Below are 15,037 nucleotides of genomic sequence, written 5' to 3'. Positions count from 1 at the left end.
TATCACCAAAGTAAATATATTGATGTTAAATAAGCACATGAATAGAGATACTCAACTTCATTAGGTTTGAGGAAAATGCAAACTAAAATCACAATGAGGGGCCAGGTGTGGTGCCTGATGCCTATAATCCCAGCACTTTGGGAGGCCGAGGTGGGGGATCACTTGAGGTCAGGAGTTCAAAACCAGCCTGGCCAACATGGTGAAACTCTGTCTCTACTAAAAAATACAAAAATTAGCTGGACGTGGGGGCGTGCACCTGTAACCTCAGCTACCAGGGAGGCTGAGGCACAAGAATTGCTTGAACCCTGAAGGTGGAGGTTACAGTGAGCTGAGATTGCACCACTGCACTCCAGCCTGGGCAACAGTGCAAGACTCTGTCTCAATAAAAAAAAAAATAAATACATAAATAAAATCACAATGAGGTACTTCTATGCATGTATTAGAATGGCTAAAATTAAACAACTGACTATACCAACTGTTGGAAGGATGCAGAACAACCTGAACTCTCAGACTGCTGGTGGTAAACGGTAAAACCACTTTGGAAACATTTGGTAGTTTCTTAAAAATCAAACATATGCCACCAGTCACTCCATTCCTAGGTACTCACCCACAATAAATACAAAGACTTGCACACATATGTTCACAGCAGCTTAATCTGTAATATCCAAAAACTCAAAACAACTCAAATGTCCATCAACTGATGAATTGTGGCATATCAATGCAATGAAGTACTACTGAGCAATTAAAAGAAAAGAACTACTGATACACACAGCTTGGATGAACATCAAACATGGTATAGTGAGTGAAAAGGAAGGACACGGCCAGGCACGGTGGCTCACGCCTATAATTCCAGCACTTTGGGAGGTTGAGGTAGGCAGATAATTTGAGCCCAGGAATTCGAAACCAGCCTGAGCAACATGGCGAAACTCCATCTCTACAAAAAATGCAAAAAATGGTACCTGGGCATGGTAGCACACACCTGTAGTCCCAGCTACTCAGGAGGCTGAGATAGGAGGATCACCTGAGCCCAGGGAGGTCGAGGCTGCAATGAGCCATGATTGTGCCACTGCACTCCATCCTGGATGACAGAATGAGATCTTATCTCAAAAAAAAAAAAAAGAAAAGAAAAGAAAAGAAATTTTTAAAAAACTACATGTTGTATGATTCTACTCATATGAAATACAGAAAATCTAATTTTATAGTGACAGTTGATCAGTAGTTGCCTAGGGCGAGGAGGAGGAGTAGGGATAAACTGCAAACAGGCACTAGGGTACTTTTAGGGTAATGTAAATGTTCTACTATTGAACTGTGGTATAGTTTCACAACTCTATAAGCTGACTAAAATTACGGAACTAATCTTCAAGTGGAAGGATTTCATGGTATGTGAATTCTACCTTAATAGCCTTTAAATTTTTAAAAAGGAAGTGTAATGAAGAATAAAAACAAACCAAAAACAACAAAATAGCACATTAAAAACAACGGCAAACTAGTGTCCAGAATATGTAAAGAACACTTATAAAACCATTTTATAAATGTTAAACCTCCCAAACAAAAAAACAGATAAAAGAAAGAGCCAGGCACAATGATGCGTGCCTGTAGTCCCAGCTACTCAGGAGGCTGAGCCAGGAGGATCAGGTGAGCCCAGCAGTTCGAAGCCAGCCTGGGCAACACAGGGAGACTTCCATCACTAAAACAAACAAATGAAAAACAAAAAATGAATAAATAGGAGTTTTACAGAATAGGAAACATAACCTATAAATATATAAAAAGATGTTTCTCACTTTAATCAAGAAAATGTTAATTAACATCACAATAAGATACTATTTTAGTCACCAGATATGCAAAAATGCCTTTGACACAGTTACTTCTAACAATGTATCCTATAAACCTATTCGTACCAGGCCACCAAGATGTATGTACAAAAATATTTTCTGGAGCACTGCACGAGCATCTGGATTGAAAAAACCCTAATCATCCATAAACAGAGTATTAGTGAATTATAGTACATCCATATACTGGAATACTATGAAGTCATTAAAAAGAAACAAAAACTTACATTCTGATACACTGCAGTTACCTATTCCATAATGCCATAAATGAAAAAAGCAAGGCACAGAACAATTGGCAAGTACTATTTATGTTTATATATAAAAACACTCATACATTTGAATATATATACTTATACATGCACATACATATGGTCTTATATACGCTTTGAATATTTCTGGAATATATCACAAGAAATTCCTAACAGTATTTTTCTCTGAGAAGAGGACTGGGGATCACAGTAGGCACTTTTAGATAGTACATCCTCTTGTACCTTTGGAAGCTTCCCATACTTACACATTACTTTTAAAAACAGTTAATACCAAATAAATGAAAAATTAAACCTCTAGGTGAATTAGATGGTTAATCAAACTGAATAATGCTATCTGTAGACAAAATCTGTCTCTGAATACCCACTGTGGGCCAAACACTATCAAGACAAAGAAAGTGAGGCAACAGGGCCTTGGGCAGCCTCCAGTCACACACAAATGTTAGAGATCTATACTGGATGACACTGAGAGAGAACAAGCATTTCAGCACCTACAATTATAGAGTGTCAGGAGGATAAGAGATTCCTTCAGAGAAAATAAAAATGTAAAGGTTCCTGTAGAAACTCAAACACTAGAGAATGAAGCCAAAGGAGACCTTAGAGTAATTCAGAGTAATTTGTCAACAGGTCCACACTGGCCAACTGACAAGTTCATCACTGAGAATCAAGAGATGCCTAGGACCCAGGGAACCCAGGACCAGCCATCAGCCGCCACCAGTGGATGCTGGGAACAACCTTCAGCATCCACTCTGTGCTTGGGATGGGGGTTCCCCAAACCAGCTTAAAATAGTCTCTAGCTCTGCCTGCCCTATGGGAGCTGATAAACTGAGTCACATTTCCATTCTGTAGAAGACTTAGTGAAAAAGGACGGCTGTTTCTCCTCAGGTCAAGGGTTAGAATGAAAAACTAGAGCTCACTCAAAATAATGCTGTGTATTACTGTGTCTCCTCTCCACTCCACTACTACTTTGTAGTTCATGACCATTGTGTATGGCATTTCCAGACTTTGTTTCTTGGTCCTTAACAGTAAACAGAATTGTCTCCTTAAGCCTTTCAACTAGATTAAAAGAAAGAAGATAAATAATCATCTGGCCCCTTTCTCATTGTGGAAAATCCCTCACATACTTCTAAATCTCCTTGATGAAAGTTTGACCTTGAAGATGAAGAATTTAACCCAAGCTGGGCACAGAGGCTCACGCCTGTAATGCCACCACTTAGGAGGCCAAGGCGGTGGATCACTTGAGGTCAGGAGTTAGAGATCAGCCTGACCAACATGGTGAAACCCTGTCTCTACTAAAAATACAAAAATTAGCCAGGTGTGGTGGCGCACACCTGTAATCTCAGCTACTCAGGAGGCTGAGGCATGAGAATCGCTTGAACCTGGGAGGTGGAGGTTGCAGTGAGCTAAGATCATGCCACTGCACTCCAGCCTTGGTGAAAGAGTGAGGCTCTGTCACAAAAATAAATGAATAAATGAAAGAATGAATAAACAGTTTAGTTTAAAAGACATTACAATTTACTATCTACTGGTGTTTCACCACAAAATGTAAGCACCATAGGGTCAGGGGATTTGTCTTGTTCACTGCTGTCATCTCCTGCAACTAAAACTATGCCTGGACACAGCAGATAGGAGACATTCATTAAATACTTGTTCAATGAACGAATCTTTGGCTATCACTGTATTAAAAAATAAAAGAGAAAAAACAAGTAGTTTTGTGTATCTTGCTTTAAAATTGTCAAGTATTTGTTTATTTGTCAGAACAGCACAATCTTGTTAAATATTCTCACATATTCTTTAAGCATTATTTTGTTTCTTGCCAAATTTCTCATGTTATTTTACATTCCCACAGTTAAACATCTCCTTGAATGTATTCAGTCTTGACAGTAACATTTTAAGGCCATCAGGAAGATCACAGGTTCAATGTCAAAAATAAAAGGGTGATTTTTAAAAACTGTAATTCAAAAGTACATGTTTTAATCAACATAGCTGCTAGCACAAAACTACCTAGATCAATGATCACCAAAGTAGGTGGTGTTTGGTGCTTTAAAGTGGGTCTTTGAGTAGGAGAAGACAAAGTAGGCAGTAATTAGGACCATTCATTGAGGTCTGAGAATAAAATCTTACAACTTTCATTTACATCTATTTTTAGTCTCATTCTTTAATTTCTATTTTTGAATAATTTTATTATTAATAATATAATACTTATGGAGTACTTATCATGAATCAGGTACTATTCTAAGCAAATGCATTAATTCACTTAATAATCCAGTAAAGCAGAGAAAATTATCACTCCATTTTATAAGTGGGAAACTGAAGTGTAAGAATTGAATGCTGTTTGTTTTTCAGTGGCTTGATCAACTTCACATTGACAGAGGTAGGTTTTAAATCCTAACATCAGATTTCACTTTCTTAACCAATAATTACACGGCATATAATATAGTATTTCAGTAGCAAACGCATAAATTCACAAATAAATACACATTAATGTATTCGAGATGAGAGCGCAAATTGTTCTGTTTATTTTAGGGTTTTTTTCCCCTGTTAGGAATACATAATCAAAAGAATATGGAGATCATTGATACAGGAAACACTTAAAGTCTTGCTACTGTATTTAAGAATATATTTATTATAATGATTCCTCTGATTCCCCAAGACCTATAAGAATGGTAGTATTATTTTATAAGTCATCCTTAGTTCTGCCAAGTAGGCAACTGTCTCTAGTAGCACTTGTCCTCATTTTGGACATTATATATATATATTCCTGGAAAGTTGTTTAAAATAAAAAACAACTGTGAATTCACTTACAATTCTAAAGAAAAAAAATGATCCCAAGATGCAACCACACTTGAGTATACTGATACTGATAATAAAACAATAGCATTCCTTTGAACACACATATCTAATTCTCCTTAATAAGCAATGCAAGAAGAGCCAATGATATGCATCTAAGTACCCTTTACATAACAGTATTTCAGGCATAAAAACTCAGGCTTAATTCTCATTTCACTGAGAATTCTCCATAGCTCCTGGCGATAATAAGGCTTTGGCTAAAAAAAGCACATGCCTGAGCAACACAGCCAACTTATTTTTAGAGCAGCCCAGACCTAATTTGATAGAGTTTACAATACCAGTTTCAAAGTCCTCAATTTTATCTTTTATAAAATATTTTTTCATAAATGTTTGTCTCATTATTTAAGAAAAAATAAACCTGGACCTGAAGTTAGCAATGAAAATAAAAGCAGTGACTGATCTGGGTGGATTAAACTGTTGTGAAAACAAAATTATAATACATATAAAAACAATATATAAATATAAGATAATAACAATTAGGAAAAAGAACTCAAGTAGGTAGAAGAAAGCCTTAACAAATAAATCAAGGGTTGCGGGGACTGCTAGTCATATCTTATCTGAGATAATGTTGTCAGAACTAAATTTTAGAATTTTATTTAAGCCTGCCCTACTAGACCTTTAAATATATCTTATCTGAGATAATGTTGTCAGAACTAAATTTTAGAATTTTATTTAAGCCTGCCCTACCAGACCTTTAAATTCTAGCAATGGACTCCAAATCATAGCTAAGACTCCAACAGTATAAAGTCAGAAATCCTAGTCAGGCTTGAGAGCTGTAGGAGATACAAGTAGAAGAATGAGTAAAAATGGAAAGGCTGGCCAGGCATGGTGGCTCAGGCCTGCAATCCCAGCACTTTGGGAGGCCAAGGCAGGCGGATCACTTGAGGCCAGGAGTTCGAAACCAGCCTGGCGAACATGGTGAAACCTCACCTCTACTAAAATTGCAAAAAAATTAGCCAGGTGTAGTGGCGCATGCCTGTAACCCCAGCTATTCAGCAGGCTGAGGCACAAGAATCATTGAACCCAGGAGGCAGAGGTTGCAGTGAGTTGAGATTATACCACCGTACTCCAGCCTGGGCAACACAGCATGATTCTGCCTCCAAAAAAAAAAAACCAAAAAAAACAAACAAAAAGGAGAGGTTGAGTAGAAATAAGTGAGGTTTAAACAGATTGATGTCAAGATTTTATATATTACAGTGACTCAAGAAATATATAGTGCATATATTTCCTGTAGACATAGATACTAGATATTCAGTAATAAATTTATCTAATACACTACCTACTACTAAACAACTGACCAAAGAATACATAAACTTTTAAAAGATGTGAAATGTTTGTATGCTAATAGGTTGCTATATTTTTTCCCAGAACAAGTATTAGTTAATTTAGCTACCTTTGTTCCTGAACCAGGGTGGCTGGTATTTTTGGCAGATATCGAATGAGGGAAGGTATTCTGGAATGCAAATGCAGAGGAGACAGGATAACCAATCCCACAGGTTGGGTAAGTCAGTCTACCATCAACCTAAAAATAAAAACATAAAGATGATTAAAGATGAGAAATTAATTCTAAATATTATTTGTTCAGCAGGTGGCATTAGCATCTATTAAATAACTAATAATTAAGAACACTATCTCAGAGGCCAGTCTTGTTTATCACACCACAAAACTCTGCTTTATTATCTACCATGGAGCTACGATAACTTTGAACTAGAGGGCTTTTCAAAGCAGCTGTGCAAGCTTGGATAAAACAAACTACTGGGCCTACCTTTGTACTAAGTTAAAGCCAAGCTTCTGAACCAACTTGTTTCACTCTAAGTCTCCTAAAAAAGCAGGGAATGGGGGAGTCTGGAGATCAATAGACCAGTCAGAGATAAAATAAAAATAATTTTCTGTCAGACAGCACAAAAACAAAATTAGTGTTCTTAAATGGACTGAGACAATAATTGGTTTTGCCACTAATTTTCTTTTTTTTTTTTGAGACGGAGTCTTGCTCTGTCACCCGGGCTGGAGTGCAGTGGCCGGATCTCAGCTCACTGCAAGCTCCGCCTCCCGGGTTTACGCCATTCTCCTGCCTCAGCCTCCCGAGTAGCGGGGACTACAGGCGCCCGCCACCTCGCCCGGCTAGTTTTTTTTGTGTTTTTAGTAGAGGCGGGGTTTCACTGTGTTAGCCAGGATGGTCTCGATCTCCTGACCTCGTGATCCGCCCGTCTCGGCCTCCCAAAGTGCTGGGATTACAGGCTTGAGCCACCGCGCCCAGCCACTAATTTTCAATATACTGGTACCACACAGTAACCAATGTTATGAAAACAAAGTTTATTTTTATATTGAGGCCAGTGGTAACACAAATCTTGAGAAGCATTTGTGCACACTAACGGATGCATACAAAAAAACACCTTTCACACAGCTATTACCAGTCATTCAAATTTTAAGCCAGTCAAAAATTTTTTTTTAAGTTTGTAATTCAGCCCGAGGTACTTCTTTCTGCACCTTTCTCCAATTTAACAGCAATCTTTCCCCTTCTTTAGACATCCAGTACTCTGACTTACCAGAGTAGATTAGGTTACAAATTCAATTAGGAATCTGAAGTTTAAACCTTTTGCCAGTGTCCTGCAGCCAAACACCAGGAACCCATGTGTAGATATACAAGCTAGATTTATTGCTCCTTGCAACAAGGGAAACTGCTCACCATGAAGAAACATGGGTATCTCCAAAAGTGATACCATGGGTATCATCTTTTAAAGTTCCCTTAAAAGGGACTTATTTATTGGATTTAGGCACATGTTAGGTGATTTAAGAAAAAGTTTAAGTGGTGCTTTACTGTGGATTGGAAGCTACTGGGAAAAGGGGACAAATGTATGACTGGGTATCTGAATAAATCCTATCTAATAAGGCAAGAGGAATGTATTAAGGTCAAAGCTGTAATTAAAGCAGCAGCAGCCATTCATGTTAGCCAGGATATGAGGTTTATGGACTACATTTGTGATTCAGCAATGCTCATATTTTTTTGTGTTCAGGCATGATTATGAAACAGTCTTGTTTTTGTATTGACAGAGTCACAGAGTAACCTTGCCTGATGTTAATATTCCATGAAATTGTTGTGTTCAACAGGAGAGCCCCAAGGCCTATGTGTGGATGCTAGGCAAGCTCCTAGCAGCACCTAGGCCTAACTATCAGATAGTACCAAACCACCTCTGAATGTAAGAAGCTGCTTTTCTTATTCTCCCTTTTTTCTTTTTCTTTTTTCTTTTTGAGACAGAGTCTCACTCTGTCGCCCAAGGCTGGGGTACAGTGGCACGATCTTGGCTTGCGGCAACCTCTACCTCCTGGGTTCAAGCGGTTCTCCTGCCTCAGTTTCCCAAGTAGCTGGGATTATAGGCTTGCACCGCTGCACCCTGCTGAATTTTGTATTTTTAGTAGAGAGAGGGTTTCATCACGTTGCCCAGGCTGGTCTTGAACTCCTGACCTCAGGTGATCCACCCACCTCAGCCTCCCACCCAAAGTGCTGGGATTTCAGGCATGAGCCATCGTGCCCAGTCTTTTTTCTCAGGGGGGGGAAAAAAAAAAAGCAGGGCTGGGCACAGTGGCTCACACCTGTAATCCCAGCACTTTGAGAAGCTGAAATGGGAGGATTGCCTGAGCCCAGGAGGTCAAGGCTGCCATGAGCCATGATCCCACCACTGCACTCCAGCCTAGGCAACAAAGCGAGGCCTTGTCTCAAAAAAGAAAAAAATCCGGTAATGGGAACTAGAAAGCTTATATCTCATAACTAGTTTCTTGTAGAATCTAAAGGTGACAAGCCTGCTAATAGGACTTTTTTCTTTTTTACTTTCTTTTCTTTTTCTGATAGAATTCAGTTTATGCTTAAGCCTAAACCCTGAATTCTCTCTTCTCAAAGTCTCCTAAATGTTTTACATTGTGTGTTCTCAAGTTTTTCAGTATATTTGGTATTGTTTTAGTTAGCACTGAAAGATTTCAGTATCTAGTTAAGACTTATAAAGAAGTGTCCTCTTGAAACTCGGCCTCTTTGTTCAGAGCAAGTGTGCCTTTGTTCCACCTCCAGAGGCAACTTAATTTCAGTGCTAGTAATTGTAGGACTCCACTTTGTATTGGTACCAGCACCTTAAATCATGGAAACTTCCTAACAATCTGGAAATATTTTTGTTTCAGGAAATTCACTAAGATCATTCACATCTTGTTTTAAATCTTACCACATTCAGGTTAGGAGAAATTCCACTTCTGATTGTGTTGCTGCTAGAATGTGTAGGCGGAGTAGTAGAAGGTCCCAATACATCTTGCTTTCTCACTAGCTGATTTTCATTTAGTTCTTTATTTAACCACGTGATTACTTAAATAAAAGAACAAGAAGCAAGGTAAAGAATTTTCACTGTTTTTATTTTTCTAATCATCTTAAACATTTAAAAATTATATTAAGATTTTTTAATTATAAGTTTTTATAACTACCTGACATCACAGGAGAGCAATATAGGTTCACCTACATTTTTGTCATTAAAGTTTCTTATTTTAGAAACTGCCACATAGGACTCCTATTATATTACTCTCCAAAGCACATATTTCTACTAGTCAAGCAATTCTTTGAAAGACTTCACTTCTAGAATATCTTACAGTTTACTTAAAATTCACAATCTTATGTATGATACCCCGTAGTATAAACTGAGAAAATGTTAGTTAAAATCTTAATTTTATGTTTTGGTTTCAAATAATTCATATTGTTATCATTAGGTAAACATAGCAATTTAAAAAAGGAGTAATGAAGAATTTAAACAATAAATTACAGTCAACATTTTAAACAGTTTTAATTGTGGGTTACTGACATATGGGATATGGTTTTCTTTGTAAAGATGATTAACTCTTTTACTGGGCAGATGATATAAATTTATAGAAAAGGCATTAAGACATATTTAAAGCAGAAATTACTTATATATTGGACAATGTCTAGATTTATAATACCTACACTTTTATGAATTCAAATAAAATTTTCAGGTTAAGAATAAAACTATAGCCAAGCACAATGGCTAACACCTGTAAACCTAAACATAGCAATCTGGGAGGCCGAGGCGGGTGGATCACTTGAGCTCAGGAGTTTGAGACCAGCCTGGGCAACATGATAAAACCTTGTCTCTACAAAAAAAACCCCACAAAATTAGCTGAGTGTGCTAGTGCACACCTTAGTCCCAGCTACTTGGGGGGCTGAGGCGGGAGGATAACTTGAACCAAAGTGGTGGAGGCTGCAGTAAGCTGAGATCATGCCACTGCACTCCAGCCTGGGTGACAGAGTGAGACTGTGTCTCAAAAAAATAAAAGAATAAAACTACAAACCTAATTTACATTAACATGTAACATACTTACACTTTTCATTATTTTTTAGAAGTTGTTTGCTTTCTTCAAGTTTTTTAACTGTAGCTTCTAATTGTTCTTGTAATTTGCATACCTGAAATATATCAATCATCACAATAAGTCAAGCAAAACAAAGGTTAAATAAAAACTGAAGAATGTATTATTAACTAAATAAATGGTTACCACTAATATTATTAAATGAGAATAAAGGAATTAGCTCAATTATGTAATAAAATATTTACATGTGTATACAAACACAGACATATATGAGCATTCAAGGTATCTGAATCATAACTAACTTTCCAAACTGAAACAAGTTATTAACATCTACTGAATCTAGTCATGTTCTTTTGTTGAAAAAAAAGGCCACAGCCATTTGTTAATGTAACAAAGCATAAATTTTAAAAATAAATGAGGAAAAAATATAGTTACAACACAAAAATTTAAAGTATTAACTACCTCTTGCTCTTTAATTCGAAGAGACTGTTCAACATCTTGTAATTCCTTTTGTTCCTTTTGTAATTTTTCCTCCTTCTCAGCCAGGAGTTTTTCTTGCTGAATAGTAACTGTATTCTTCAATTTCAACTTACCCATTAAAGTTTTCAGATCCCCCTGTAACTTCTTGATAATTTCATTTGCCTATAAAAGAGCTTCATATGTATATTTCTATGTAATCCAATGACATATTATTCTATAAAATCTTTAAAACAAACCTTTAGAAGTTCTGCAGATAATGATTTTATTGTAGCTTCAAGTTTTCCTAGTTGTACTTGATTTTTCTCACCATTTTCTTCTAAAACCACCTGATATATTTTTTAAAAACATGAATAATTAGGGCATTTGTGTTTACTTATAAATGTGATCATAAATTTCTGAGAAAAATTTAAAAGTAGACCTTTTGTTCTTGGATTGTATCAAATGCTTCTTTTGTTCTTAAAACAAGCTGGTCCTTATCCTTGATTTCCTGTTCTAAAACTGCCACTTTTGTTTGTAGCTGATTAATATGCTTTTCTTTCTCGTGGCATTCAGCATCTAGTGTAGAATTCTCTCTTCTCAAAGAGAGGACTTCTTGCTTAGTCCGCTGCAGCTCCTAGAATGGAAAAAGAAAGAAATTATGCATTTATGCATTATGAAAAAGGGAAGTTGCCTTATCGGGTTATTTATAATTAAGATGTCTAATATATAAAAAAAAAATTTAATAATTTTAAAGTTTTAGTACAGATTTTTTTAAAAAACATGAATGTCTTTCTAATGGTATAGTAGCATATATCCAGAATAAAATTGTAAAATATTCTACTATCTGATTCAATCAGATCAAGGGAAAATAAAATAATTCTAATTTATGAATAAATTACAGTAACTTTAAAACTTTTAACAATAATTTTCTGATGTCTCCACAACTGATTCCGAGGGTAACCAAGGGTGAGAGCCACAATCTAGAATTAATATTTTTCTTTGTTGCTTACATGTACAGATTGTCTCTTAAAGGCTGATACTCTCCAGTTTATAATCTACCTTCTTCACGTATTACAAATATCTTTCCATGTCAATAAATGTTAACATTTCCAGATCTCTCTGTTCACTCTTTCAAGCCAAATAAACTACAATGGTTCATTAAAAATAGATTTTTAAAAAATCTACAACAGATCTCTTCCCAATCAGCTAATATTAACCCAAAGGCTGCTGGTATATGAAAGTCCAGGATATAGTATTCCTAGATAGTTTTAGTTCTCAACAAAAGTTTCCAAAAATGATTATATGGTATTGTGACTAGTGGTTTTAGGAGCACAAACTTTAGTTTCAAACAAAATTCAAATCCTGGCTCTTCTACTGTGTGATCTTGGTAATCACTGAAACTCCCTAAACTAAATCTCAGTTCCCTCATTTGTAAAACAGAAATAACAAATACTTAATAAATTATTTCATTTAACCTTCATAAAAATTCTTATGTAAAATGTCTAGCATTTTGGTTGGCACACAGTAAAACTCAATAAATGGTAGCAATTGTTATTTTTAGGGCACTACTGCCTAAAAATTCTAACTTAAAACAGATAACTGAATACTCAGTGGTTAAAAAAAAAAAAAAGATCCAAGAACTAACAATTTGCAAGTCTTATTAAAATCCTGGAGGAAATATTTTTATTAGATCATATAAAAATCAACATAATGAGGTTCTGTTTATATAATGACCAGTTCCAAGGCTGAGAATGATGAAATCAGAGCATTACACTGAAGCATTTAGACTACCAATGTACCATGAAGTTTCCAGTGCTTTACAACCAGTGTGAAGAGGGTATGCAGGAAAAACTGAAGACATCGATTGTTGGGGCAAAACAATATGAGGATCTGAACACAAAATTGGTCAAGCTTTAGAGCTTCTAAGCATGAGACTGGTAAAATAGAGTCTGAAGTCTTGTGAGCTGGAATTAACACTGGTAACTTTGGTATTTACATATAGACCAAAAAACCTACATATATTTTCTAATAATTCATATGACAATAATGTATAATGCTACAAAGCAGCCTGTAATCAATGCCGAAGCAACAACAAATGTGGCACTATAGCAAGATTCAAAAAATTTCTGTGGGGCTTAATACCTAGGTGATGAGTTGATAGGTGCAGCAAACCACCATGGCACATGTTTACCTATGCAACTAACCTGCACATTCTGTACATGTATCCCGGACCTTAAATAAAATAAATAAAATAAAAAATGACAATTTCTCTGTTGCCTGAAAGAACAAGATAGTACTAAAAACAGGCAAATAATAGATGAGTTCTAATCCTTGTTCTTCCACTCACTGGCTATGTGACCTTAGGCAACTTATTTAACCTTTCTGTACCTTAGTTTCATCATCTGTAAAATGGGGCTAGTAATAGTTCCTACCTTAAAGAATTGTCATAACAATAAAATGAGTTAATATATGTAAAGCACTTCAAACAGTACCTAACACAGAGAATGCTCCGTAAGGATTAACCATTATCTTTACCATTACCATTATTACTAGACACTGAATTTCATATAATTGTTTACGTTAAGAAGGCTGAGGAAAAAAAAAACCCAGTCCTGTCAACACAGTACCCTATGAAATACAGGTGCTGTGTTACTATTAAAAATACATTAATAAATCTGACAGCTGTGCCACTAATCTGCTCTCAAGACCCTAACTAAAAATATTCAAGTTTACCTCAGTTCTGTTATGAATTAGGCTTTTTATCAAATTTCAAATTCTCAATTTTCTTCGCATTGTCTGAATGGATTACCCTAACACCACAAGAGAACTCTACAGAGCATCCAGAGGAACACCACCCACACAAGTAACCACATTAAAATAACCAAATCAAAATGTTCTTTTAAACTGGGGGAGAAAAAAACCAACATTCAATACCTCTTCAACACCAGAAAGTTTTGCTTTAAGTTCTCTAATAGTGGAGTCTCCTTTATATTTTCTTTCAGTTAAGTCTTTATTAGCTGCTTCTAACTCAGACAGTCTGTTTTGTATCTGGTGGATATTTTGTTGATGGAGGATTTCTAAATCTTTTTTCTGTTGTTCATGCTGCCGTTGATATTGAACCTGTGCCTATTATATAATAAAAATATAGTCCAAAATTCAAAGAAAAAAATCAGAAATACAAATACAGAAAGATGTGAACAAAAAAAAATTATAATTTATTTTTTATTTTTATAAAATGAGCAAGGTTGGTTCATTAGTCCAAGTCACCTTTACCAACAATAAAATTTGAGCATGGTTATAACAGTGCAATATCTACTGCCTGTCTGAATCCTATCACAAATCTATCTTAGTACCATTTTTGTTAACGAACACTATCAAATCCTAAATATCTTTGGAAAATAAAGCACATTTTTGTGGTTACCAAAGTTATACATGCTCTTAAGGGCAAAAAGGAAACACAACCCATAATCACATCCAGAAATCACTCCTAATATTTAGGAGTACTCTCTTCCAATCATTTATATACTTATATTGACATCCACATAAACACACAATACACATATTAAATTTAATGAATATCAACCTATTTATACAATTTAATCACACTTTATTCCCTTAGCATTTGCACCTTCTCACATCATTAAAAATTTCTTTGTAAAGTCTTTAATAGCTACACAACATTCCATCCATGGCTACTCCATAATTCATTTAACTTCTGCCCTATTATGGACATTTAGTTTCCAATTTTTCACAATTATAAATAAAATGATGATTGATTTTTTTGTACAGACATACATCTAAAATTCAGATTATTTCTTTATGATCAATTATAGAATAAAGAATATAAACAAATATAAAGCTTGATATAAGTTCCAAAACTGTATCCCAGAGAAGTTATATCCATTCAAAATTCTTAGCACTAGTACAGGGGAGTGTCTCTCTCATAAAATACCTTAGGAATTTTTACATTACTACTTCAGGAATTTCCTCATTTTTAGAAAGCTGAAAAAGAGAGAAGGAGCAAAGAGAGATAAAATAGGAAGAAGTCCATATAAAACTGAAAATGCAATCTTGGAAGAAAACATTGAAGAAGCAATCAAGAAGAAAAATCAGAGCAAACTGGTAAAGATGCTAACTGTAACTGTCTAAGGAAGTAATCAAAGACACTAAAGACAATAGAGGCCAAAAGCAATGAAAATAAAGAACAGGTTTTTACTCCAGTGAACATCAGAACCTTGGAGATTTTTGTTTAAAAATAAAAGTGTGAGAACTAGGATTATA

At 35.6% G+C, this 15,037-nt stretch overlaps 1 protein-coding gene across 3 annotated transcripts in view; it reads right to left on the bottom strand.

The window, feature by feature from the left end:
• Positions 1-15,037, bottom strand: part of SASS6 (SAS-6 centriolar assembly protein) — a 48,913-nt gene that overhangs the window by 15,864 nt on the left and 18,012 nt on the right. For all 3 annotated transcript variants that reach the window (XM_007977821.3, XM_073008540.1, XM_073008541.1), the window contains 7 exons: positions 13,691-13,882; positions 11,196-11,390; positions 11,014-11,103; positions 10,760-10,939; positions 10,313-10,394; positions 9,154-9,290; positions 6,339-6,467 (listed from right to left, as the gene is read on the bottom strand). In XM_007977821.3, coding sequence (XP_007976012.3) covers positions 6,339-6,467; positions 9,154-9,290; positions 10,313-10,394; positions 10,760-10,939; positions 11,014-11,103; positions 11,196-11,390; positions 13,691-13,882 — 1,005 coding nt within the window. The remainder of the gene's footprint in view (positions 1-6,338; positions 6,468-9,153; positions 9,291-10,312; positions 10,395-10,759; positions 10,940-11,013; positions 11,104-11,195; positions 11,391-13,690; positions 13,883-15,037) is intronic.

This window comes from Chlorocebus sabaeus, chromosome 20, assembly GCF_047675955.1.
Source record: "Chlorocebus sabaeus isolate Y175 chromosome 20, mChlSab1.0.hap1, whole genome shotgun sequence".
In the NCBI taxonomy this organism is placed as follows: Eukaryota; Metazoa; Chordata; class Mammalia; order Primates; family Cercopithecidae; genus Chlorocebus; species Chlorocebus sabaeus.
The sequence above is the reverse complement of the archived record's forward strand: the minus strand, read 5'-3'. Positions and strand labels throughout refer to the sequence as shown.